The sequence below is a fragment of the Ahaetulla prasina genome, chromosome 2 (assembly GCF_028640845.1).
Source record: "Ahaetulla prasina isolate Xishuangbanna chromosome 2, ASM2864084v1, whole genome shotgun sequence".
Taxonomy (NCBI): Eukaryota; Metazoa; Chordata; class Lepidosauria; order Squamata; family Colubridae; genus Ahaetulla; species Ahaetulla prasina.
This window is the reverse complement of record NC_080540.1, coordinates 21,002,319-21,029,338: the sequence shown is the minus strand read 5'-3', so window position 1 is coordinate 21,029,338 and position 27,020 is coordinate 21,002,319. Positions and strand designations below refer to the sequence as shown.

At 42.0% G+C, this 27,020-nt stretch overlaps 1 protein-coding gene across 2 annotated transcripts; it reads right to left on the bottom strand.

Annotated features, from left to right (window-relative positions):
• Positions 1–9,879: 9,879 nt before the first annotated feature.
• Positions 9,880–20,170, bottom strand: LOC131190285 (52 kDa repressor of the inhibitor of the protein kinase-like). Of its 2 annotated transcripts, none has more exons than XM_058167531.1 (3): positions 19,525–19,973; positions 14,929–15,006; positions 9,880–12,827 (listed from the first exon to the last, which is right to left on the bottom strand). In XM_058167531.1, exon 3 carries the CDS (start codon positions 12,823–12,825, stop codon positions 10,525–10,527), a length of 2,301 nt encoding a protein of 766 aa, XP_058023514.1. In that variant the 5' UTR covers positions 12,826–12,827; positions 14,929–15,006; positions 19,525–19,973; the 3' UTR covers positions 9,880–10,524. The 2 variants fall into 2 exon arrangements, with proteins under 2 accessions (XP_058023514.1, XP_058023513.1); XM_058167530.1 differs by lacking the exon at positions 19,525–19,973 and adding an exon at positions 20,031–20,170 and having other exon boundaries at positions 9,881–12,827.
• Positions 20,171–27,020: the final 6,850 nt, after the last annotated feature.

Sequence of the window (27,020 nt, the reverse complement as noted above, 5' to 3'; positions counted from 1 at the left end):
CATTTGCTAGACCAATTCTCAAATACAGCTCATATCGGACATTAATACAATTGAGAGTCCAGAGACATTTCACAAGAGGAGTCCTCCACTCCTCCGCTTGCAATAAAATACCTTATGCCACCAGACCTGAAATTTTGGGCTTAGAAAATTTAGAACTACACCCCTTTGGTATGATCTAAGCATAGCTCATAAAATCATCTGCTACAATGTCCCATCTATCAATGACTACTTCATCTTCAACCACAACAATACATGAGCACACAATAGATACAAACTTAAAGTGAAACGCTCCAAACTTGATTACAGAAAATATGACTTCAGCAACAGAGCGGTCAATCCCTGGAATGCACTACCTGACCCCCAAAACTTTAACCTTAGACTGTCTACTGTTGACCTCACCCCATTCCTAAGGGGCATGTATAACAGCACCAGCATGCCTACTGTCCCTGACCTAATGTTCCCTTTAATTGTATTCATTTTATGTATTCAATTCATGCGTTTACTTATATATATTATCCAATACTTGCTTGGCAAATAAATAAATAAATAAATAAATCTCAGGGACAATTCTTCATACATATCAAGAAGTACAGGTAATTCTTGATGTGCAACAGTTCACTTAATGACCGTTAGGGTTACAACGGCACTGAAAAGTGACTTGGGAATGTTTTTCACACTTACAACTGTTGTAGCATCACCATGATCAAAATTCAGAACCTTGACAACTGGTTCATATTTATGATAGTTGTGGTGTTGTTAGTTGTGATCAGCCTTTTTTTAAGGATTTTTTATTTTTATTTTTAACAAACAAACATACATAAAATCATCATCAATCCAAATCCATTGTGTCGATGGGTTGATCCCCAATCCTGTGTGCCCATATACATTCCAATTGATTTATCTAAACTTACATTTTATCAGTATGATATGTATCTCAACTATAATCAAATAATTTCTAACTAATTATAACGTTTCAATTTCTCCCTTCCGATCAGCAAAGTCAATGGGGAAGCCAGTTTCACTTAACAACCATGTTGCTAATTTAACAACTGCAGTGATTCTCTTGACAACTTTGGCAAGAAAGGTTGTAAAACGGGGCAAAATTCACTTAGCAAATGTTTCACTTAGCAAGAAAAAACTGTGTTCAGTTGTAATCTTAAATCGAGGACTACCTGTATCAAGGGTGCATCCGCAAGTGTCTGTCCTAGAAATCAGGAGACTATGAGTTCTAGTCCTGCCTTAGGTATAAAAGCCAACAGGGTGACTTTGGGCCAGTCGTTCTCTCTCAGCCCAACCCTCCCTTCACAGGACTGTTGTGAAAAAAAATAAGAGGAGGAAGGAACATTTGCTGTCTTGAGCTACTTATAACGTAATAAAGGCAGGATAAAAATCTAATATTAAAAAATACCTGGTTTTGACCCACTTTCCTATGTACAAATTGAGGAAAGGCAAAACTTTTCCATTCTCAGGGTAGTCTTACCTGAACATGGGACTTTTCAACAGCCATAGCTGTAGGCGGAGATAAATCCATCAACAGGGCTCTAGGGAAAAGAGACTTAATTCCTTTTTAAATCCTTTTTGTTTATGTGGAGATAGCAAACCCCACAGTATCATTATGACTATTTATTATTCCACAACACAATTCACGTATACTTGCTTTCAAGAGCTATATATTTTGGAAATAACATCTGTTATTATTAATGTTATAGTGTATGAATTTTCACCCAAACAATGTAAAAACACAAGAAATATGGAAAGTAGGAGCATTTTACGACTTCTTCACTCCTACACGTGTTTTACTTTATACTTTAGCTGCCCTTAACGCCACAGGGTTGAATTGTAATTTGAATAATTTATCATATAAATGTCAACCTTGAAAGGAAAAAGAAGAAAAAAAGAGAACTAGGCATGGTTCACTAGGCCTCACTCCAATTGGGGAAGGTCTCAGCATATGTAAAATCCATATGCTGTAAAATCCACAAAATTTTAAGCTTTTTATTTCAGAATATGACGAGGGGACTTATTTAGGGATAACCTCGAGTAGGGACTGGAAGCAGATTTACTTCTGAATAGAGCAATTCATGCAGTTTGCTATTCAGAGGGGGAAAAAAGATTTTCCAAATATTCATGGATTAAAAGACTTTTACCACAAGGCCTAGAGGGCCAATAATTAATAAATTAATATATATATATATAAAATGGGGTTCTTACTCTTTCTTTACCTGACCAAAAGAAAGAAATCTAGAAAGCTGCGTGTGAAAGCCCCCTACTCCGAATTTCATGAATTTCTAGTGATCCTCCTCCCACGGGCCCTGTAAAGGACCCCTCGGCTTTTCGTTAAGGAATTTGATTTCAAATCAATTGGCGACAGAAAGTCTGGTCGGTTCAGTTTTCCCACCGTTTTTTCCGATTGAGCTTTCGCAATTTTTTTTTTTTTTTAGTTTGAAGAGAGAAAAGAGAAAAACCCGCTTCTTGTGGCTGGGAGTTCTGCCGAGTCCAACCACTCCTCCCGATGTAGGATTAGCAATCCTCACCCGACAGATCGAGGATGCCACTTCTGGGGCCTTTCGCGGCTCGGGGAATCGGAGCCGTCTCAACGAGCCGACCGCGCCAGGCCGATCCTATAGGTCTCTTGGCCGCCGCCGTCGAGGCTCTCGCTGGGAAAGGAAAATCAAGGCTAAGCTGGAGCTCTTGGGCAGATCTTTTCCCGGAGTTTCCCCACGGGCTCCGGTCCCACCACCCACGTCTCCCAGCCCACCCGAGCAGGATCGCTTCCTGCCTCTGCAGCCTCCTGCGCGAAATCCTCCTTTGCCCTCGGTCAAAAAACCCAAGTCGCTCCGGAAATCTCCCCGCTCAGGCCGGCTTTTCCCAGGCGATCGGGGTAGCGGACGCCACGAAAAAGGGAGCCGAGCGAAGATGACCTCAGACCCACCACCGATTTCAGAAGCGGAGCAGGTCCTCCCAGTAAGGAAAGCGGGACACGTTCCTAGTCCTCATGAAGGAAAAAAAAAACACGATAGGACCCCTCTTGGGCAAAGAGAGCGAGCGCAGAGGGAGAGCGGGACACACCGGCGAAGCCTAATGTATGTGGGGAGGCTGGGGGTCCTGCGATTCAAGAGCCCCTCTTCTCCCCCCCTCCCCGACAGTTTGATTTCCTCCATTCACCTATCACGCTTCACATCCACGTGTAAGAATTTAGGCTTGAATCCGTCACTGACGGGCCCCTCCTTTTTCATTCAAGACTGGCCCCGGAGGGGGAGAAAGTCAGAAATGCGGCTATCTTGGAATTTGGGCTGTTTTTTTGTTTTTGTTTTGTTTTGTTTTGTGTTTTGCAGCCCTCCAGAGCAGGAGCTCGCTAAGCACTGCGAACTGATAAATGGTCCCCTTAGAGGGGAAAATGAGGGAGGGTGTTGATCTCATTGATGGAGGAGTGTGAAGATGTGCAAATGGGTTGGGAAGATTGGGGGGGGGGTAATCGGTGGTTTGCTGTAAGGGAGGCCTGCTGGAAGAAGTGAAGAAGTCTGAGTGCAAGGACATTGTAATGGAAGTGGGGTTCTTTAGGAAAAAGAGAAACCTTAATTGTGTGGAAATGGGATATTTAAGGAGTGTGCAAGAAACAAGAAGCCTTTGCCTCAAGGATGAATGGCCTAAGAGAGGAAAAAGAAAAGAGGCTTTAAGGTTGGAGGATGTGTATGTACACACACATACACACACACACACAAAAGCAAACTCTTCTTGACCCTTGCACCTGCACACACACACACACACACGCATGCACACACACACACACACACACACACACGTAAAATATGAAATATACTTTATTTTACTTCTGCAAAATCAGAAGGCATAGGATGGAATAGAATACAATATAAAGCAGCAGTTAAGTCATTTTAAGTTCGAGAAGTGCAGAACCAGAACATAATGCTTCTTTTTAATCACTCTCTGGGCCTCTCTTCAGATGTCTTAATGGCTTTGACTCTCAAAATTCCAAGCCGTAGAAGAGAACATCCTCCCATTTTGGATCCATGAAAAGAATAGAATTACAAAAGGTGAACTTTGAAGAGTTTCATACTGAGAACATGCTGATTAGTTGAAAATTGTAAAATACATTCTTATCTGTGGTCCAGCAGATACTAAAGCAGGGGTGTCAAACTTGATTTCATTGAGGGCCGCATCAGGGTTGTGTTTGACCCAAGGGGCTGGGTGGGCATGGCTGGGGTGGGTGTGGCCAGCTCAACATCACTCATGTTGGGTGCTCTGCCAGTGAAAATGGAGCTCCATTTGCATTGGCAGAGGCACTGTGGGCCGGTCCTATTCTGTTTCCAGGGCGGTCCCGTGGGCCAGATCTAAGCACCCCACGGGCCAGATCCAGCTTTGAGTTTGACACCCCACTACTAAGGGCTCTGGAACCCTGCCAAGAAAAGGGGAGTTTTGTTATGTGAATGAAAACTGCCACTTTCCTGAAGATGGAGAGAGATGCTGAAAAGTGGGTGTGGTTTTACCTGGTGACAGGTGGAACCATTCCTTCTTGGAAGCTCTTGATTAGGAGGATGGCCTATTGTGGACTAAATCTGTGCAGGTCTGGGAGTGCTTTGGATGTGGAAGGAGCTGCATCTTCAGGATGTCAGAGCGTGGGAGTGTGCTTCTGTAGCCCCCAGGCACGTCTGGCTGTCTTCTTGACAGCCCTTGAATGGGCTACCTGGAGATTACAGAAACCAATCCGGCAGATTCTGGACCCTTACTTGTATTGATGATGTTACGTAGTTCCTGAAATGTCTGCAACAAACCAACCAAGCTCGGAGAGCAGCAAGGACCCCACAGTTCAAACCTGAGCTGTTCTCTTCTATTGAAATATTTCATTGCAAACGTCAATGCAAAATTACGAAACTTTTTTTTTTTACAATTTAGTAAAAAAATTAAGCTGTAAATATATTGTACAACTAATTCCCCACTCAAGTTGCAAGTGTCACTAAGCATGCTTGTTTGACAGCACCCCATAGCTTATTTCTGGCCAAAAAAAAATATTTAAATTAAAAACACACATCTTGTTGGCCAATTCTAGGTCATTCTTTGCTATTTGAATGCTTGCTCTGGTATACAAATTATACTAGTATGCTTTAGTATAAAAATTCCTGTATTTGTAATTCTAGAGCAGTGTTGTGTTTCGTTCGCTTTCCCCGCAGCTGGGCCCGTCTTATCTCCTTACGAACGCTGAGGAATGTCCTGGCATGCCTCCAGGCCCCAGCCCTGGCACCATGCCCAGACAGGCCGAGGAAGAAGAAGTGCCTCCAGCCCCCAGCCCTGGCTCCATGCCCAGGCAAATGGAGCAACTAGACCCCTCCCCCTCCCCCACAGCATGTGAGCCTGAGGAAGGTCAATTACCAACAGCTAGAGCCTGGAGTGACCCTCGCTTCAGGAGAATTGATAGGTGGCGGCGACAGAAGGAAGGAAGGGGCAGGCCTGGATAAGTGCTGTCATGGAGCCACACCCCATGGCCTATATAAAGGATCTGCTTTCTGGCATTCTCTGAGTCAGGCAAAGTCTACCTTATATTGCTGAAGTCACTTCCTGATCTCCTGCCTGCCTTGAGAACTTTGCTAGGACTTTGGCAGAGCTGCAGAGGCATGCCTGATTCGGATTTCCCTGACCTGGCCATCAGCGGAGGAGTGGGACACGACAAGCAGGTCTAGAAATGAAGATTTTAGCTTTGCATACATTGATCAAAAGGTTTGTCTTAAGAGTTCACAATGCAATTCTATGTCCACAGCAGTACCTACACAGCCAAGGTCAGGAGCTGTTTTTTCCCATCAACAAATAGGCAACAATGCAAGTATAGAGGCTTAAGGATCAACAGATCCATGAAGTTATTCTCAAGATCTTCTTGATAGAAGGCTGGTTTCATTCTCACAGTAGCCACAATATACTTTGCTTTACTGTTGATTATGTTCTGTGAATGCAGTCATCGTCGTTTATTTAGGTCTTCAAGTAGGAAAATTGATCCCGAGTTTTCCACATCTCTCAATGCTTTGTCTTCCCTCTGGATTGTGCTGATTACACACTAATCAACCATATTTTTTGCATACTAAAAAGCAGAGACATCACCCTGCCAACAAAAGTGCATATAGTCAAGGCTACGGATTTCCCTGTTGCAATGTATGGCTGTGAAAGTAAGGAAGGCTGACCACTGAAGAATCGAGGCCTTTGAACTCTGGTGCTGGAGAAGACTCCTGCGAGTCCCTTGGACCGCAAGGCAATCAAACCGATCAGTCCTAGAGGAGATCAACTGACTGCTCTTTAGAAGGCCAGATCCCGAAGATGAAACTCAAATGCTTTGGCCACCTAATGAGAAGGAAGACTGGAGAAGAGCCTAATGCTGGGAAAGATTGAGGGCAAAAGAAGGGGACGGCAGAGAATGAGGTGGCTGGATGGAGTCCCTGAAGCAATAGCCGTGAGCTTAAATGGACTCCAGGGGATGGTAGAGGACAAGAAGGCCTGGAGGAACGTTGTCCATGGGGTTGTGATGGGTCAGACACAAATTTGCAACTACAAACCATATTTTACTGCAGAGACAGATCCCTCAGGGTGGAAAACTCTGAGAGGTGGGAGCAATTTGGATGCCTTTGTTTCAACAAGGATGGGAAACTTTCACACATGCCTTATAAAGCTGACCTGAAGCTGAAAGGCCCCATTCTAGGTTGGTGAAAGCATTATCCCTGGTTGAAGCTCTCGCAAGGCACTCTCAAGTATCTTGATCCTACCTCCTTCCTTCATTCTCTTCAGCTATCACCTGAAGGCAGAAGCCATACAGTAGAACAGGACATCAAGAACAACCTCTGTGGATTTGGACCTGCACCGGAATACATCTCTATGCCGGATACCTAGTAATTCTGCAGTGTTGAAGTGTGTGTGTGTGTGTGTGTCAGAGACTGAATCCTCAGGAAGATCTGTTGTTTAATTAGCCAAGTCTTCCTGCTGTTGAGTTCACAGCAACACCCTTTTGTTTGGCATAATCCCTTGTAATGTTTGCTTATCACCACTCATTAGGCTAAATCACCAATTTCCTTCTCTTTCCCCAATCCCACCATAGGAAGATTGTGTTTTTTTTCCTCTAATGTTTTCCAAGAATAGAATCAGAAGTAATAGCACTAATATCCAAATTCTGAAATTAGAATTTGATTTCTCCAGATTTGTAAAGTTCTTCAAGATCCAAAAGTAGCCCTCAAATCATAAAAGCGAGTCACGAGATTCTTTAGTGAACTGTGCTATACAATTGCTTTCTTTTCTGCCTCCTTTTCCTTGTGTTTAACCATGTTTCTCATCCTTGGCCATTTTAAAATGTGTTGATTTAACTTTCAAGAATTCCCCAACCAACCTTGCTGGGGAATTCTGGAAGTTGAAGTCCACACATATTAAAATTGCCCAGATTTGAGAAATAGAGATATTCAAAGGAAGTGGAGTCACCTTCACCCATACCAACTCAACAAATGAGCTCAGTGGTGCCTGGGAATTTGTAAATTAATCATTTTGCCTGTATACTACTACAATTTTTAGGATTACGGTGGAACATAAAATTTTAGTCTCCCAGCGGGCGGACTTTAGAGGCAGCCACACTGCCATCAGGGTTAACAACTCACAATGAGCTCTACTAATATTAAAATATCCATGGAATAAAATTACAGGGATTTGTTTAAGTAGTTGCCAGGAGTCAAGACTGACTCCAAGGGACCAAGAAAAAGGATAAAAAGAAAAATAAATCTATATTAATTCTTCCCAAACCTAAAACCCAGTACTATAATAGACAAATGCTCCATTTTCAACATTTTTTGAAATGAGACAGGTTTTTTGAAGAGAGAAAATCGGTCTTTCACTTTTCAAAGAAAATCTTTGTAGATTGTTAACTGTTTAAGATTTCTAGAATCTAAATTACTGTTTATTGCAGTTATTGAATGCTGATTAGTTAGCCTTCCAAAGAACCTTTTGTAGGAATTTCCATGGGGCTAAGAGGCAAACCCTGTTCCCATATTCATCAGGTTTCAGAGTCCTTAAGCAGTGAAATGTCTCTGCGTTTGTGTGTGTGTGAATGTAAGGTTAAAAATACAATTGGAGTTCCCTTATGGGGAGGGGGAGCAAAGAAAAAAATTACCCAATTTGCAGCCAATATTTTGCCATGTAGACTTAAGGCTTCTGGGAAGGGTTATTAGGCAGCCTACAGGTTGCCCATTTCTAAAATAACACTAACACAGTTGGAAGGGACCTTGTAAGTCATCTAGTCCAACCCTCTGTCCAAGCAGGAGACCCTACAACATTTCTGACAGATGGCAGTCCAGTCTCTTCTTGAAAGCTTCCAGGGATGAAGCTCCTACAACTTCTGAAGGCAACTTCTGTTCCATTGGTTGATTGCTCTCACTGTCACAAATTTTCTCCTTATTTCTAGGTTGAATCTCTCCTTAATCAGTTCTCATCCATTATTCCTTGCCTGGCCTTTTTTGTGCTTTGGAAAATAGATTGAAATCCTCCCCCCCCATTTTAATTCCCGATTTCTTTTAGTTGCAGAGCAGCTCAAACTCTTCCAATCAACCAAGAGAAAACTTGATTCTGATAGATCAGCTGCACAGAGAAGTACTTTTTATAATGAAAATGATAGGGGTTTCTCTCCCCCCCCCTTTAATCTTCTCCAGCCTTACAAGAAACAGTCTCTTTTTGAAGGATACCAAGTCTTGGCAACCTTGTAAGAGGAATCACACAAACTCATCCAAACTTTACCAAATCACCTAGACTAGCAAATAAGTTTACAAAGGAAAATAACATTGTGACAACTCTTGCCTGATTTTAAAAAAAAAGGTTATTTAGTTTGGAGCCTCTACTCTCTAAGTTGCCCTATCTCAGCAAATTTGTTGCAGTGCAGATACAAAAGGGTCACCTAAGATAAGAAACAGAATAAAAAACGGGATAGACCTCAGGTAGGATCTGGTAGCTTCCTCTTTTCATTAATGAATTGTTGGCAAGCTGGTAGGAAGATAACTGTTATCTTTATGTCACAGTCACTAATGGACAATCATATTTTAGCCAAGGAATCCTATTTTCCTGTTTACCATGACACGCTGAAGTTTTAAGGAAACCACATGGGCTTGGTTAGTTCTTGGTTTGTCATATTCTTTCTCTAACATTACTTTTGTTGAAGTCTACATGTTGGCTGGAACCATATGAAGCTATGTTTTGCACATAACTTGTCTTACAGCATTCTCGGTGATGAGTCACATAATCCACCACAGTAATATCCAAATAAAATGAACTGTATTTGGCTTTCTGTAAGAAAGCAAAGGGAGGAGCACACGCAGGCAGAAGCTGTTTCCTGTACATTAACGCTATGAGATCGGTCGCAAAAGTCTGAATAACCACCTCAATAATCAACCAGAGTTCTCTGCAGCTTTCTTGTCATCTGCAGGTGGCCTGGATTTTTGCAATCTACGTATGATATGCTTGGGGCACGCATAAGAATATAGAATATTCATGATATAGAATATTCATGATCATGGGGAAGATTCTCTTTTTGTCTGAATGACTTCCATTTTTTCCACAAAGCTCTGTTTGAAAAGCCAAGAGTAGTTTTCTGCACTCCCATTTGAAACCCTTTGGCTATTTCATTAATTCGGAGAAAATGAGGTTGGATTAAAAAAAAAAAAAAAAAAGAGAGAGAGAGAGAGAAAAGGCTGTAATCCCAGTACTCAAAAGAATCTTGAACATGATCAAACCCATTCCTTCTGGACACAGATACAACACAATTTCAAATGACAAAGCAACTAAGAGCTATTTTAGCTAAAATATGCTTCCCCCCCCACCTCCAGGAGGGCAAAACAGACACTATATCTATTCTTAAAAAGCAACCAACAGATGCATCCAAAGTTCCTTCACCTTAGAGCAGATTCACAGGAACAATTCAAAGTAAGTCATGACAGAGTCCAATCCTTTAGACAGCTACTGTAATCATTTGGAAATAAATCCTACTGAATTCAATAGAACTTATTTCTTAGTAAACATGGATGTAATTTCACTGCGTTCTCTAAATAGAACATAAAAGTACAATCCAATAAAATGTGTTATGCTTATAGACCAGCATCGATCCAGCATAATTAGAATTAACATTAAATCAACACTTCCATTTCCAAATTAGAAAATTTATGAGTAGACATTATGGAAACGTTAGGTTTTCTTATATAGACACTTTATATGTTAATATTTGATGGAAAACTTGACTTAATGTTGTTGATAATTTTTCCTAGTGATGTACACTGTATTAATTAAGCATTTTCAGTTTACACTTCATTACAGACATTAAATGTTTAGAAAATGGATGATATATTTTATATCATGTCTCTAATTGTATAATGGAACATAATCATTTTTATTATATTCTGGATTTATTGAATTGCCATCTGTAAGTCTAAAAAGACCTGCATTTTAGTCCTTTTATGCTTTTTATTCCTCCCTCTTTATAAAAATAATTAAAAAATAGCCAACCAGTTATTTTTCAAAGACAAATTGTAAACGTCTGTTATCTTCTCCAAATCTGTCAATTACTTTTTGGAGTAATACGTCCTTATTTTCATTAATTTTTACCCGATGAGCACTCATCATGCAAAGTCCAGACAATTGGTCATCTACCACTGTTGACTTCAACAATGTTTCTACCCTTCTCATTGTACTGAATGATTTTTCCATTGTACAAGTTGTTACTGGCAATGCCAGAGCAATTGAAATGGCTTGTTGAATCGAAGGATATTGGTCAACATACTGCAGCAAATCCAGAAGTCCATTTTCCCCATTTTCAACCCTTTCTTCCTTTGTCCCCAACCACTTTTCAAACCAGGTGATTGTTTCAGTTTCCAAATTTTCAATTTCATATAATTCACTGATTTTTTCCATCTGTGCTTTCAATGTCTCAAGGCCAACTTTAGCCATTTTTTGGGGATGAAGCGAAAAGATTCCAAAAACCACCTTGCTTTCTGGAGCAAACCGTCTTTCCAGCCATGAGATTACCGAGTTCAAGTAGGGTATATAGAGTGACTGGCGGAAATATTCCTCCTCAGTCGGGACACTGGCATTTGAGTTCCTTTGCAAGTCGCTCTGTCTGGGAATACGCAAGTCAATATCCAATTTGTCTGCTAGTTCTCGAACTTCTGAAAAAATTCCCTTGAAGTGCTCCTCTGCTTTTTCTTTGTGGCCATGAAAGACAGCTAAGAGCTCTTGGATGCGTTCGTACACTTTCATCATATCAAGCTGAACAGTCTGGAGAGCTTGGGTCACTGACTCTAACTTACTGCAATAGTTTGACATGATAACAAGGCAAAAGAGGAAATTAGGTGTCCCTGAAGCACAGGATAATTGGTACGCATCCTGGCAGGTTTGACCTGAAGCTGTAGCGGCCAGGTTTCTTAACTGATCAAAGATCTGTACAAAATTCTTGGAAAAAAATCTGACATGCTTGTGTTTTGCAGTCCAAAGTGCTTCACCCAGCAACGGAACCGCCAGAATAAGGTTTCTTCTGCTCGAATTCTCATGGAAAAAGCGAAGGATAGCTTTGATTGTGCCAACCGCATTCCTTATCTCAGGGACAACGTTTAAGTCATTCACAACCAGGTTGAGTGTGTGCGCCGCACAGTGAACAAAAGTAGCCTTGGGGTACCTACTTTTTATTTTAGCTTGTACACCACCATCTCTCCCAGCCAATCTACAGCATCCGTCATACCCTTGGCCGCATAATTTTTCAAGATGTAAACCATACTTGGTGCACTCCTCAATGATGGCTTCAGCAGTGCAGGTAGCGTCCCATCCCTTCAGTGCTGCAAAACCAAGGAATTCCTCTCGAACCTGAGGTTTAGCGCCAGTCATGTCAACAAAACGTATGCCGAGTGACACATGGTCCTCCCCAGAGATCTCAGTGCTTTCGCCCACAAGAACCGAAAAACCAGCGGAGCCATTAGCGGCAGAAACAATCTCTTCTCTAATGACATCCACACACAGCTTAATCAGTTCATTTTCTATCTGGGCGGACGTGTCCCGGGCGTTCCCTGCCTCATTCTCTAGATGTTCTCTTAGGGTCACATCTCCAGCTTCAACGCGAAACGCCAAGAGGCTCTTCATGTTCCCAGTTTTTCTTGTTTCCCCGTGTAAAGGAATGTCGTGGGTGCCACAAAATACGATGGCTGACAAGATCGAGTGCAGTTTTTTACGATTTTCATTGACTATCCGGTTAATGCTGCTGTCGAGCTGACAAGCGAAGTTGGTTTCGAAGACGTTCCTGCTGGTTAAGAAGTTCGTTGCATCTATTTCGGCACTCTTGTGCCATGCGCTGGACATGTGTTTTTTGGCACAGACGTGAAAATCGTTATACCTCACGAAGGGCACCATGATGAAGCCCCCCTGCCTCCCACAAAGATCAGGCTGTGGGAAGACGATGCAGTATTTACAGAAAGGTCCTTTCAAATAGGAGGAGTAGCAAAGCCAGGGTGAGTATCTAATTAACCATATGTGACGAAAGCTGCGTATTCCTGTTGAATCTCCCTTGAAATTATAGTCATGCGCTGGTGTGAAGGTGTTCACAAGAAGATTATACTTCAGATCATCTGTGAGAGGAGTGGGCGAGTTCACATACAACCCAATATCGTAAGGATGAACAGCAAATTCCAAACCATCCATGATGCATTCATATTCTGCTGGTGAGTCCGAACAGGAGCTGCTATTTTCTTCCTCATTTCTTCTTTTCTTCTGCACTGTTTCTTCTTCAACTGTTTTGCGCTTCCTGTAAAGAGTTCCAATCTCCATTCCTATGGAGAAAAAAAGAACGATGAGAGACGATGAATAGAACAGAAACTGATTCCAAAAAGAAGGAATATAAAAACAATGAAATGTTGTTTTCCTAGTGCAGGGATCTAGAGCTTTCCTGGCTGAGGAACTCTGGAAGTTGAAGTCCACAAGTCTTAAAAGAGCCAAGTTTGCAGATCCCTGTCTTAGTGAAACAGACATTTCTGCTGTTAATTGTTCCTTAATAATTTCTTGCGATTTTATTCATGTATACTGAAATACAGATTAGTGATTGCTAGGGTTTTTTTTTTAGTAGTTTTCATCTCAGTACTGCAAAATGAGCTTAATTTTTCACATTTTATATTGATTAAATTTTATATAAATTTGCATGCCACCTGACTCCCTAATTAGTTTTATTCAGGAGTAATTTTCTACATGCTCCTTTTAATTCACAATCATATGAGAATGAAACAAGCATCTTACAATGGAAGAATGGCTGGAAAACCTGACAGAGCTAGCAGAGGTAGGCAAATTAACTGCTTTAATTAAAGAAAAAAAAATATCCAATCTTGTTTCTACTTTTATGCTCAAGACAGAAAAATTGGAACTCTGAATTTGGGATTTTCTGATTAGCTAAGTTTGTTGTTATAGAAATGATTAGTATATACTACATTCCCAAAATTTGAGGCTTTAGTGTTATTACCTTTATTCTACTTCACTGAAAAGAATTGGAGGTTAATACTCCCCCCTCCTTTATCCCATATTTTTCTCCTCCCCTTTTCCCTACTCTCTTCATTTTCACTTGTATTTCATATTTTGGTAAGTTTAATAAAATTAATAAAACATGAGACTCAAAAGAACAGAGGAGACAAAAGGAGATACGTACTTTGCCTTCCTGCTCCCCCTTTCCAAATTATATGAGAAGTATTTAGTTGGGGAGGAAGACTGTGTGTTTGTGTATATGTGCATGCATGGCAAAAGTCAGAATGTGAAAAGAAAAGAGAGGAGAGTATTTAACAGTCTGGAAAGGGAAATGGGACCCAATAGGACAAAATGCCCTTCCAAAGAACCTGATTTTCAGACACTGTTAGCTCAGCCAGGCAGCCCTTTTCTTATTCTTGCCAAGTTTGCTTGTTTGGTCTGGTGTGGATCTTCAGAGGCCTGGAATTTTTCTCCCTCAGCTTAGCTGGAGGCTATCCAGAACAACAGGTGCCTGGTTGGGACAAGGTGCCTATGAGGGGAATGGAAAGTAGTCTTCCATCCAGCAGACAACAGCAGGGAGAGAAGCATGTAGGATAGGCTTAGGATGCCCAGCAAGGAGAAATACAGGTACGACTTCTATTTAAACCACAATTGAGTCCAACATTTCTGTTGCTAAGAGAGACAGTGGTTAAGTGAATTTTGCCCCATTTTATGGCCTTTCTTGCCCCATTTGTTAAGTGAATCACTGCAGTTGTTCAGTTAGTAACAGCACTGTTGTTAAGTGAATCTGGCTTTCCCATTGACTTTGCTCGTCAGACGGTAGCAAAAGGTGATCACATGACCCCAGGAGGACATTGCAACTGTCATAAATGCGTGTCAGTTGCCAAGCGCCTGAATTTTGATCACTTGACCATGGGGATGCTGCAATGGTCTTAAGTGTAAAAAACGGTCATACGTCATTGTTTTCAATGCCGTGTAACTTTGTATGGTCACTAAACAAACTGTTGTAAGTTAAGGATTACCTGTACGCCAGTCAGGTTATGGTTAGAGAGACAGTGTTTTTATTACTATGGGTGGCCCGGGGAAGGGGTGTGTGTGTTGTTGTTGGAGCGATAGAAAATTAGTCATAACAACATTCCGCATTCAAGGACATCCTGCGTCTGATGGAGACTGCCTGAAGATTGTATCCAATTGAGTGTGAAGAGTTGATTGGACAATGTGATGAACTTGTGGGTGTGGGGCACGGCTGTGAACGGTCAACTGGGTGTGGAAAACCTGGAAGCTTTCAGTTTCGGGTTTTCCCAGCTGTGCCAACATGACATCTCTAATAAATTGGAACTTTTGAGGAACCTCAATCCTCAGAGCTTTATTTTGTTGGGGGTGTTCCTTGGAACCCTGACGGGGGAGGGAAATGAACCTTACCAGGTAGCTGTGTTGCTCTGCAGTGGCTGTGCAGACCAGCCACTCTATGCAGGCAGGCCAAGAAGGGAAAACTTCACTCTAGAAAATAAAACAGAAAATAAAGATTGTTAGCAGGCTCAGAAAAGAAGCTGCAATATGTCAGGGAATAAACTGTTGGTGGATGAGGATCAACCAAAAGGCTTCTCTTCTTGAAAAGACATTTCCTCAAATGGCAACTGCCTTTGGGTCAAAGGACAGATGTGACAATAAAGAAAACAATTCCATAAAAAACACAATGGAGGGAAGGGGAAATGAAAGAAAAGTTTTGACATCATTTCCAGGGAATAAATAAACTTTGTTTTTAGATGCTTCTTCAGAGCCCAGATAGGAAATGCCTGAAGGGCCTTAAGTTAAGGATTCAAAACCCAGGCTTTTGTGGACTAAAACCCCACAAAACTGGAACTTGGAAGTTCTCACATAACCGTATAGTTAACGTCCCCATCTGAAAAGAATTTTGAAGGCTGTCCAAGGCTAAATACATGCAAACCTCTCAGGAATTGCGCCACAGGTTCTTTTTAAGTATACCCAAGTCAGTGAGCTCTAAACACAAGAGGACCAAAACAGCAAAGCAGGGGTGAAATGTTCCCGGTTTGGACCGGATCACCCGATCCGGTAGCAATGATGGCGGGTGGTTCGGAGAATTGGTAGCAAAAATCCCTGCGCGCCCACCCCCCGCCGAGCGATCATCAGAGGTTGTTTTTTTTTTTACTTTTAAAACCATTTTTTCTTCGGCCAAAAAAATGCTTTTAAAAGTAAAAAAAAAAAGCCTCTGATGATCCCGCAGCTCGGCTGGGATCGTCAGAACCCTTTAAAAGCATTTTTTTACAACCTCTTTGGCCGAAGAGGTTGTAAAAAAAAAAAAGGTTTTAAGAGACTTCTCTGGCGATCCCAGCTGAGTTGCCTGATCACCAGAACCTTTTAAAAGCATTTTTTTACAACCTCTTCGGCCAAAGTTTGAAGAAAAAATGCTTTTAAAAGTTTAAAAAAAAAAGTTGGCCACGCCCACCGTGACATTACCCCGACCACCACCAAGCCACACCCACAGAACAAATTTTACATTTCACCCCTGCAACAAAGGTCCCTAAGCAACACCACAAAAGTATTCATAGGCTAGTACTCACTGCTCACCACTATTCCACTCTTCCCCCACTGCTACTACCCCTCCTGCTACTGCTCCTCCAAAAACTATTGTACTTCTTGCGAGTCCTACTGGAGAACAGTATCTCTTTGCTGCTTTATTTCTAGATGCAAATATACACTACTCTCTCTCTCACACACACAGCAACACCCCCACTTGTCCCTCTGCATAGCTTTTATGTCCCTCTTCCAACTTTGCTGTGCTGGCTGGGGACAGGGCTTAAAGAGGCAGGACGACAGCGGCCCAGGTCCTGGCCATTTTCTAGGCAGCCTGCCCTCTTGTAAATTGCCACTGAGAAAAAAACAGCAAAACTCCAGGAAACTGGAAGTAGATGTTCCTTGTCACTTGAGAAGGCCAAGCCTTTAATCTGGGTCTGTCCAGGCCACATCTAACCCCTCAATATCAAGGTGTGTGCAACATGCTTAGCTGTAACCATGAATAATGGGTTTAAAATGGTCAAAAACAAAGGAATGCAACAAAACCAAAATTTATCATATTTGAATTGGAGACTAAATAGATTCTCTAATCCCAACCTACCTAATGGGATTGCTGTGCATGATCTATGCAATGAAGGTTATTCCAAGTATGACACTTTATTATTACTTTAAAGGGAAAGGCAAGTAAAATCAATCTTAAGTTATCCTCTTAAGACATCCACATACAAGATTATATGAATCATCTCCATTTTCTTACACAGTGAGAAAAATGGATTCTGGAAAGTAAAATAAGAGGCAAAATAAGACATTTTGCAGTCTCAGAATGGAAGATGGTTTAGTGAGAAAGCGGAATTCAGCACGTGAAAAGTTGGCAGTTTAATACCTTCTTTCCCAGAATTTTTCTGAGTCTCTCCCATCTGACACATTATAAACGCTCAATCTCCCTGCACATTACAGACACTTTACAGAGAAACAAAAGCTGATCAAAATAAAACCTACTCTATAATCCCACTTCCTAGTTTAAAACACTGAAAACTGTGACTAGGGAAATCAACTCCTATTCCCAAAAGTCTGATCAATAGCACATAATGTAGCATAATTAATTAACATCTTAACTGTATATACATTTGTTTTTCAAGTTCAAATTTTTCTATGTAAGGGAATAGATGCACCTGCAATTCTACAGGCCTCAGATAACATCAGTCAATTCTTTCCATTTTTAAAATCATGAATTGGGTTGGGGCCCATCAAAGTCTCTCTTGAGAACAATGGCTGGAGTGGGATCTGAGTTGTCAGCTTGAATCCTTAAAAAAAGGCTCACCAAGCTGAAATCCAGAATACATTTAATGAATTTTAAGGACCCAAGGAAACCCATGAAAGGTGGGTTAGAGTTTAGGAGAACCCTAGATGGTAACAGATGCGCTAGGACTCCAGTCTCATCTCCATGCAGGTCATTATTTTATTAAATTTTTTATTTAGTCATTCCATAGACTTCTCTCCTTCCACCTCCAAGTCAACTCAAAAGCACCACAGCTTTGATGAAGAAACAGAGGCTATTTCTTTAAGAATTAATAGCAGCAGCAGTTGCTGGTTGTTATACTTATGTATAAATGTAAGTGAGACACAGAATAAAATGGCAAATTGCTATAATCATATACCAAAAGTGATTATGGTGGTTAGGCACTTGTACAAACCAGGACACTGTGAATTCTAGTTCTGCCTTACATATGAAAGCCATTCGCTCTCAGTCCAACACCTCACAGGGTTGCTGTGGCGAAAACAGGAGAAGGAAGGAGTATTGGGTATAGCAATAGCACTTAGACTTATATACTGCTTCACAGTGCTTTTACAGCCCTCTCTAAGCGGTTTACAGAGTCAGCCTATTGCCCCCAACAATATAATCTGGGTCCTCATTTTACCCACCTCGGAAGGATGGAAGGCTGAGTCAACCTTGTATGTTTGCTGCCTTGGGTTACTTATAAAATAATAAAGGCAGGATAAAAAGCTAATTAATAAATAAAATACTAAATCATAGAAAATGAGGAACTCTAAGCTCAAGCAGCATGCTGCAATACAAGGATGAGGATGTGCCATGGGCTTGTTTCTACTGTGTGCTGAGATTTTTGTCACATACTTTTTCAATAATTTTGTATATATTCTATATGATCTATATATTCAATACAGGTAATCTTCGAGTTATGACCACAATTGAGCCCCAAATTTATGTTGCTAAGTGAAACATTTGTTAACTGAGTTTGCCCCATTTTACCACTTTTCTTGTCACAGTTGTTAAGTGAGTAATTGCATGTGTTAAATTAGTAACATGGTTGTTAACTGAACCTGAATTCCCTATTGACTCTGCTGGTCAGAAGGTCACAAAAGGAGATCATGTGACCTTGGGACACAGCAATGGTCATAAATATGAACCGGTTGCTGAGCGTCTGAAATCTTGATCACGTGACCATGGGGATGCTGCAATGGCCATAAGTATGTGTAACGGTCATATGCCACTTTTTTTCAGTACCATTGTAGCTTTGAATGGTCACTAAATGAACTATTGTAAGTCGAGGACTACCTGTACAGTTTGGGTATTTAAAAATGTGTAACTTCCCTTCGAACCTGTCTTTCACATTTAAAAATATAATTAATAACTTTCCGGTGTGCCACAGAACTACTGCTATATTACATATTGTCATCACTCTGCTTAACACCCACAACACTGTCAAATAATTTACTAAGACTGTATTACTATTCTTCTTCTCTTCCTTATTAGTATCTATCTCTTCCCACTTATTACTATAATCATGTTGCTTGTATCTTTCAATTTATATTGTTTTTACTTGTTTCCTAGTACGATTTGATAGCTTATTAGTAATCTTGACTATCACTAACTGTTGTAACTTTTTATTCTTGATGAATGTATTTTATTCTTCTTATGTACGCTGAAAGCATATGCACCAAAGACAAATTCCTTGTCTGTCCAATCACACTTGGCCAATAAAGAATTATCTATCTATCTATCTATCTATCTATCTATCTATCTATCTATCTATCTATCTATCTATCTATCTATCTATCTACGTATCTATCTAATCTATCATCTATACAATATCTATCTAATTATCATCTATCAACCTACCTACCTACCTATCTAAATCTATCTATCTAATTTATCATCTATACTATATCTAATCTATCATCTATACAATATCTATCTATCTACCTTATTATTATTATAACTATTATTATTATTATTCTAACCTATCATCAATACTATATCTATCTATCTATCTATCTATCTATCTATCTATCTATCTATCTATCTATCTATCTATCTATCTATCTATCTAATCTATCATCTATACTATACCTAATCTACTATCTATCTACCTACCTACCTACCTACCTACCTATTCCACGGATTCAAAAAGTTTGAGAAGCACTGCGCTATCCTTTTTCCCATCTTCTTTTCCTTTGATATACCTTTATTGCATTGAAAAATTCTAATTAAAAACCAGTGTACTCTCTAGATTGGAAGTAACAGGTGAAGAGGAGGCGGCGGCTTCTTCCCTCGTGCCCCGAGCCTGCCTTGAGGATGCCTCGGTCAGCGGTCCTCCTGCCTCTGCAGCCTCTTCCGCCGAAGCTCCCCCCAACCACGACGACCCCGGGCCCGTCGGACAAAGACCAATTCGCTCCGAGCCTCCCCTCCTGCGGGGGCGGCTTTCTCCAGGTATTTCGGAGATCCCAGGAAGGGAAGCCGGGAACAGGTGACGTTGGCCCCGACACGAGTGCCAAGAGGATGAGCCCGCCCTCCCAGGAAGGGAAAGCAAGACGGGTTCCTAGTCCTCATGAAGGAAAAGGGCAAAAAAAAAAAGTGGGCGAGTCCTGTTCGGGAAGCCCAGCGGGGAGAACAAAGGCAGCGCCTGGTCTGTGGAGGGTCCCATTCAAGAAACAGCTCCTGCCCCTCCCCCGGCCTCGCCCCGACTCACCCGCCGCCCCCGGTATCCACGTGCACGTGTGAACGCGGGCAGCCCGGGAGGGTCCCCGAGGCGGACAAAGGAACGGCAACTCTGGGCGCCCGCGGGTGGGGTCAAAAAAAGCAAAATGGCGGACGCGGGCGGCGTCGGCGTCATGCAAGCCCCGCCCCTCTGGGTGCGTGTCGTGTAGTGTCGCGTTCCAAAGGGGCGGCGCTTGTTGCATCCTTCGCCGCCCCCTTTCCCCGCCTCCCCTCGCGGGTGAAGGAAAAGCGGCGCTTGACAAACCAGGCAAAGAGCTTAAAGCAGAGGTCTCCAACCTGGGCAACTTTCAGCCTGGCGGACTTCAACTCCCAGAATTCCCCAGCCAGCTTTGCTGGCTGGGGGATTCTGGGAGTTAAAGTCCGCCAGGCTGAAAGTTGCCCAGGTTGGAGATCCCTGGTTTAAAGGGGCTTCCCGCTCCAGCTGTTGGAACAGGAGCAGGTGCTGCCAAAGATAGGTGATCCCCCCGCATCCCACCTCTTCAAACCAGGACGATGCTGTCTTAATTTATTCCTCCGTCCCGAGGGAAGGGCGGCCGTGCAAAAAAGTGTCTTTTTTAAAAAAAAATTTGCAACCTGTGCACATTTGGCTCAGGGCTTCGGGGCAAAAACTCCTGTCAATTTATCTTCCTTTTTGCAGAAGCTTCCCATTGATGTCCGGCTGTCTGTGTTGCCCGCTCCGTCTCTTTAGCTGCATCCTAGAGCCTGAATCCCTTCCCAGCCACTTCCTGATCTTTCTTTTGGTACCCAGGATTATTTGCTACTCTGCCACAGATTTAAGAGACGTTTTGGAATAGAATAATAGAGTTAGAAGGGACCTTGGGGGTCTTCTAGTCTAGGAAACCCTATACTATTTCAGACAAATGGTTATTCAATCACTTCTTTAAAACTTCCAGTGTTGGAGCATTCACAACTTCTGGAGGCAAGTCATTCCACACATTAATTGTTCTAACTGCCATGAAATTTCTCCTTAGTTCTACATTGCTTCCAGTAGTGAGTTTCAAATTTTTTTACTACCTGTTCTATGGGCATGACTTGGTGAGTGTGGCAGGGGAAAGATATTGCAAAATCCCCATTTCCTCCAGAGGGGTGGGGCCAGTCAGAATTTGTACTACCGGTTCTCCAAACTACTCAAAATTTCTGCTACCGGTTCTCCAGAAGTGGTTAGAACCTGCTGAAACCCACCTCTGATTGCTTCTCTCCTTGGTTAGTTTCCACCCATTGATTCTTGTCCTGCCTTCAGGTGCTTTGGTGAATAGCTTGACTCACTCTTCTTTGTGGCAACCCCTGAGATATTGGAACACTATGTAACACTATCATGTCATCCCTAGTCTTTCTTTTCATTAAACTAGGCATATCCAATTCCAGCAACTGCTCTTTATATGTTTTAGCCTCCAGTCCCTTAATCATCATTGTTGCTCTTCTCTGCGCTTTTTCTAAATGCTTCTCTTTGGACTGCCTTTGGTGCCAAATGCCTCAGGTATTCTTAGGGCTGATTTCTCCCAACCTTGTCAGATTTGTAGGATTGCCTTGTTTGATAAGATTTAGGATTGGTAAAAGGTGGGATACGGTCTTTGTGGTACCTATTTATCTACTCGCATTTGCATGCTTTAGAACTGCTAAGTGGGCAGGGGCTGGGGCGCATAACAGGCAGTCACTCCTTTGCACTCAGGTCTTGAACCCAGGCTGTCAGTCCAGATGACAAGCTCAGCATCTTAACTACTGAACCATCATGCCATGGCATAGAAAAAAGTGACTTCTGACCGTTTTCACATTTAAAACTGTTACAGCATCCCAATAGCCATGTGATAAAAATTCAGACATTTGGCCTAAACACATGGCAACTGGCATGTATTTATGATGGTTTCCGTGTCCGGTCATATGATCATCTATTGTGACCTTCTGACAAGGAAAGTCAATGGGAAAGCTAGATTCACTTAACAACCATGCTACTAACTTAACAGCTGTGACAATTCCTTTAACAACTGTGGCAAGAAAGATTGTGAAATGGGGCAAAATTCATTGAACTACTCTCTTTAACATAACAACAGAGTTGGAAGGGACCTTGGAGGCCTTCTAGTCCAACCCCCTGCCCAGGCAGGAAACCCTACACCATCTCAGTCAGATGGTTATCCAACATTTTCTTAAAAATTTCCAGTGTTGGAGCATTCACAACTTCTGCAGGCAAGTCGTTCCACTTATTAATTGTTCTAACTGTTAGGAAATTTCTCCTTAGTTCTAAGTTGCTTCTTTCTTTGATCAGTTTCCACCCATTGCTTCTTGTTCTACCCTCAGGTGCTTTGGAGAACAGCCCGACTCCCTCTTCTTTGTGGCAACCCCTGAGATATTGGAACACTGCTATCATGTCTCCCCTAGTCCTTCTTTTTGTTAAACTAGACATACCCAGTTCCTGCAACCGTTCTTCATATGTTTTAGCCTCCAGTCCCCTAATCATCTTTGTTGCTCTTCTCTGCACTCTTTCTAGAGTCTCAACATCTTTTTTACATCGTGGCGACCAAAACTGGATGCAATATTCCAAGTGTGGCCTTACCAAGGCATTATAAAGTGGTACTAACACTTCACGTGATCTTGATTCTATCCCTCTGTTTATGCAGCCCAGAACTGTGTTGGCTTTTTTATCAGCTGCTGCACACTGCTGGCTCATATCTAAATGGTTATCCACTAGGACTCCAAGATCCCTCTCACAGGTACTACTATTGAGCAAGGTACCACATATACGGTACCGGTGCATTTTGTTTTTTTGGCCTAAATGTAGAACCTTACTTTTTTCACTGTTGAATTTCATTTTGTTAGATAGCGCCCAATGTTCAAGTCTGTCAAGATCTTTCTGTAACTTGAGCCTATCTTCTGGAGTGTTGGCTATTCCTGCCAGCTTGGTGTCATCTGCAAATTTGATGAGTTCCCCATCTATCCCCTCGTCCAAGTCATGTTTAGCAATGGAAATTTTGAGCTCAATTGTGGCCAGAAGTCAAGGACTAACTATACATAACTGGGAGCCTGTTGCTCATATAAATGATATTGGATTATATATGAATTTACCCACTTCCCTCATAGATGATCTTTAAGTAAAATCCTCCTGTGAATACTTACCTACCTGCACAAGAGATTGTGACTTCAAGTATGTTTAAGTTAATATTCACCATGACTTCGAGCAGCTAAGCTTAGCTATTCTTCATATTTGAAAAAAACATTTTGCATTGTGTTTCAACAGCCAGGTTTTTCCTATTAAAAATACTCTTTAAATTTGATTATTTTTATTGATTTCCAATAAAAAGCATTGCATTATAAAGTTGCAAGGTTCTACTGTTTGTATGATATGTAAATTAAAATGTATTAAAATAAATGGTATATTACTTGACTAATGTTCACCCCCATGAAATTTTTAGTTTTATTCCTGGGAAATGGGCATCACTCAAATTTACATACTGAAAGTGTTTTAGCAGTGCAAAGCTTGATGTAACTTGCTTCTTTATTCTGGTTAACTAGCCTAGAATTAATGTAACCATTTTAAAACCATTTCAAAGAACAAACAAAATGGACTATTTTCCATTATAATCAGAGGTGGGTTTCAGCAGGTTCTGACCAATTCTGGAGAACTGTTAGCAGAAATTTTGAGTAGTTCAGAGAACCGGTAGTAAAAATTCTGACTAGCCCCACCCCCATCTATTCTCTGCCTCCCAAGTCCCAGCTGATTGGGAGGAAATGGGGATTTTGCAGTAACCTTCCCCTAGATTGGGGAGGGAATGAAGATTTTAGAGTATCCTTCCCCTGCCACGCCCACCAAGCCACGCCCACCAAGCCATGCTATGACCACAAAGCCACAACCACAGAATCCATAGTAAAAAAATTTGAAACTCACCACTGATTACAATATTTCCTCTTTGTTTTTTCTTTTGCACTTTTGCTGCTCAGGAAACTTTTTCCTTTGGGACTATTTCATTGTAGAAGCTATTCCTCCCATCAGTGTTTTTGCTTGAGATCAGGTGGGGATTTTCAAACATCTGAAACATCTGAAAACATCTGGCACATGCAAAACAGCAGCTGGGTATTCTCTGTCTGGAACATTTAAGAAGAAAGGAACATTTAAGTCACTTCAGAAATATAGATGTTTTCAGTTTGGTTTGTATAGCCTCAAACAATACAGGGGCATGTATAAGGTATGGATCTGATAGTCGCTCATCCAAGCACTAACTAGATTGAATCTTGTTTACTTTCTGATCCTAAAAAGTAGACCAATCAGGTTCTATCATCTGCTGAGGATATTTGCTAAAACATAAAAATGCTACGGTACAGTATATCCTGCTGAGTGCCAGGATCTGGCTAGCTCATAAAGCTAATGCATTCTGTATCAGGAGTCTCCAACCTTGGCAACTTTAAGACTTGTGGACTTCAACTCCCAGAATCCCTCAGCCAGCAAAGCTGTGCTATATAGTTATCTGAAGTGCAAAGAGTTCAATTCTTGGTAGAGAATTAATTTTCTTCGGCTGAAGAAAAAAATGCTTTTAAAAGTAAAAAAAAAATAATCCTCTGATGATCGCACGGCTCAGCTGGGCATGGGCGGGGGGAGGGGAGCAGGGATTTTTGCTACCGGTTCTCTGAACCACCCGTTGCCATCGCTACCGGATCAGTTGATCTGGTCTGAACCGGGAGCATTTCACCCCTGGTCTGCCTCCTGGACATTAATATAAGTGAAAAGCATGAAAATCAATCAGATTGGATTAATTAATTCAACAGTGTTAGACAGCATCACATAATGTTTGCATGATCAGATCGCTAATAACATTTATATTTCAGTATGCGAAGGTTCTTCTGCTAAATTTATTCCAAGACACATAAACAAGGAACGATACGCTTCTGTGGAGAACAAAAATGTTTTTGTCAGCTCCTCCTGCTTAACCTAATAATTGATGTTTTGTTCCCAGATAATAAAATCTTGTGAACACATAATTTTGTAAGTTAGATTATTTTGAGTAAAGCAACTTCCCCACATAGACTTGGGCTGTTTTGTTTATCAACAATGCTGTGTACCCTCATCCAAAACCAATGTTTTGATTCCTCTGGGTTCTCTTAAAATTCCCAAGGTTTTTAACTAAGTGGAAACTTAAGTTTCAACCAAGTGTGGCACAATGGTTGTTTGTGTCTTTATGTTGTCTTCTTGTCACAAAAAATCTGGTTATTATTATGTTCATAATAATCTTTAACATCATAATTTGTAGCAAAACAATAGTATTTTCAAAGCAGCAAATCCTTACCCTTTCTTAGTTATTTCCTAGGGTATGACCTTGAAAGATAGGAAGATGAGTCAATATCAAGGCAAAGATCAGAGAAAAGAGGGGTGGATCCTGGGCCAAAAACATGAGAAACTCAAAGGAAGCCCTTCCCAAGTTCACAAGAAGATAAAATAAGGGAGCGGAAGCACATTCAGACGTTCAAGATTCTGTTTTTATAGCTGTTACAATAAAAGCAGTTATGATCTATATAACAATAATAATTGAATTACAGAATAACAAGAGTTGGAAGGGACCTTGGAGGTCTTCTAGTCCAACCCCCTCCTCAAGCATGAAACTTTATATAATTCTGGACAAATGGCTGGCCAATCTCTTCTTAAAAACATCCTGTGTTGGAGCACCCATAACTTCTGGAGGCAAGCCATTCCACTGATTGATTTGTTCTCAGTGGCAGAAAATTTCTCCTTAATTCTAGGTTGGAACTCCCTTTGTTAAGCTTCCATCCACTGCTGTATTTTTCGGTGTATAAGACACACTCTCCCCCCCACCAGTGGGTGGAAATGTCTGTGCATCTTATACAGCGAATATTGCAGAAGCCCCGCCCACCTGCTGGCTCCCACCCTTCGGCCTCTGCCTCCCAGCAATTTGCCTCCTTGCAGCAAACAGCAAACAGACTGGTCAGCTTCAGCACAGCCTGATTTAGCACGAGCAGCTGATTGGTGGTTGAATCTGCCTCCCAGAATACCACCTATCAGCTGTTCGAGGCCGCAGAGATCATCCCCGCCATTGCCGCTGTCTGGTACAGGTTGAAAATGGGATGTGTGGAGGTCGCAAATGGGGTGTGTGGAGGCCGAAAACGGGATGCACGGAGGTCAAAAATGGGGTGCACAAAGGTGGTGATAGGCAGCAGCGGCGATGGGTGGTGATGGTGTTGATTGGTGGTGGCGATCCCCGCAGCCTGGAACAGCTGATAGGCGGTATTCTAGGAGCAGAATCCAACCGCCAGTCAGCTGCTCGTGCTAAATCAGGCTGTCCTGAAACTGACCAGGCTGTTTGCTTTTTGCTGCAAGGAGGCAAATTGCTGGGGGGCAGAGGCAAAGGCAGAGGCAGATTTTTTTCTTGCTTTCTGTTGTGTCTCGTCCGATCTCACCACAGCTGGGGCCTTCTTATCTGCTTCCGAACACGGAGGAATGTCCTAGTATGCCTCCTGGCCCCAGCCCTGGCTCCATGCCCAGACAGGCTGAAGAGGAGGAAGTATCTCCAGCCCCCAGCTCTGGCTCCATGCCCAGGAAAACGGAGCAACTAGACCCCTCCCCCTCCTCCACAGCATGTGAGCCTGAGGGAGGTCAATTGCCAACAGCTACAGACTGGAGTGACCCTCGCATCAGAAGACTTGATAGACGGAGGCAACAGAAGGAAGGGAGGGGCAGGCCTGGATAAGTGCTGAGTCATGGAGCCACACCCCATGGCCTATATAAAGGACCTGCTTTCTGGCATTCTCTGAGTCAGGCAAAGTCTAAACATATCTTGCTGAAGTCACTTTCTGGTCTCCTGCCTGCCCTGAGGACTTTGCTAGGACTTTGGCAGAGCTGCAGAGGCATGCCTGATTCGGATTTCCTTGACCCGGCCATCAGCGGAGGAGTGGGACACGACACTTTCCTCCCCAAAAGCTAGGTGCGTCTTATAGTCTGGGGCATTTTATAGTGCAAAAAATA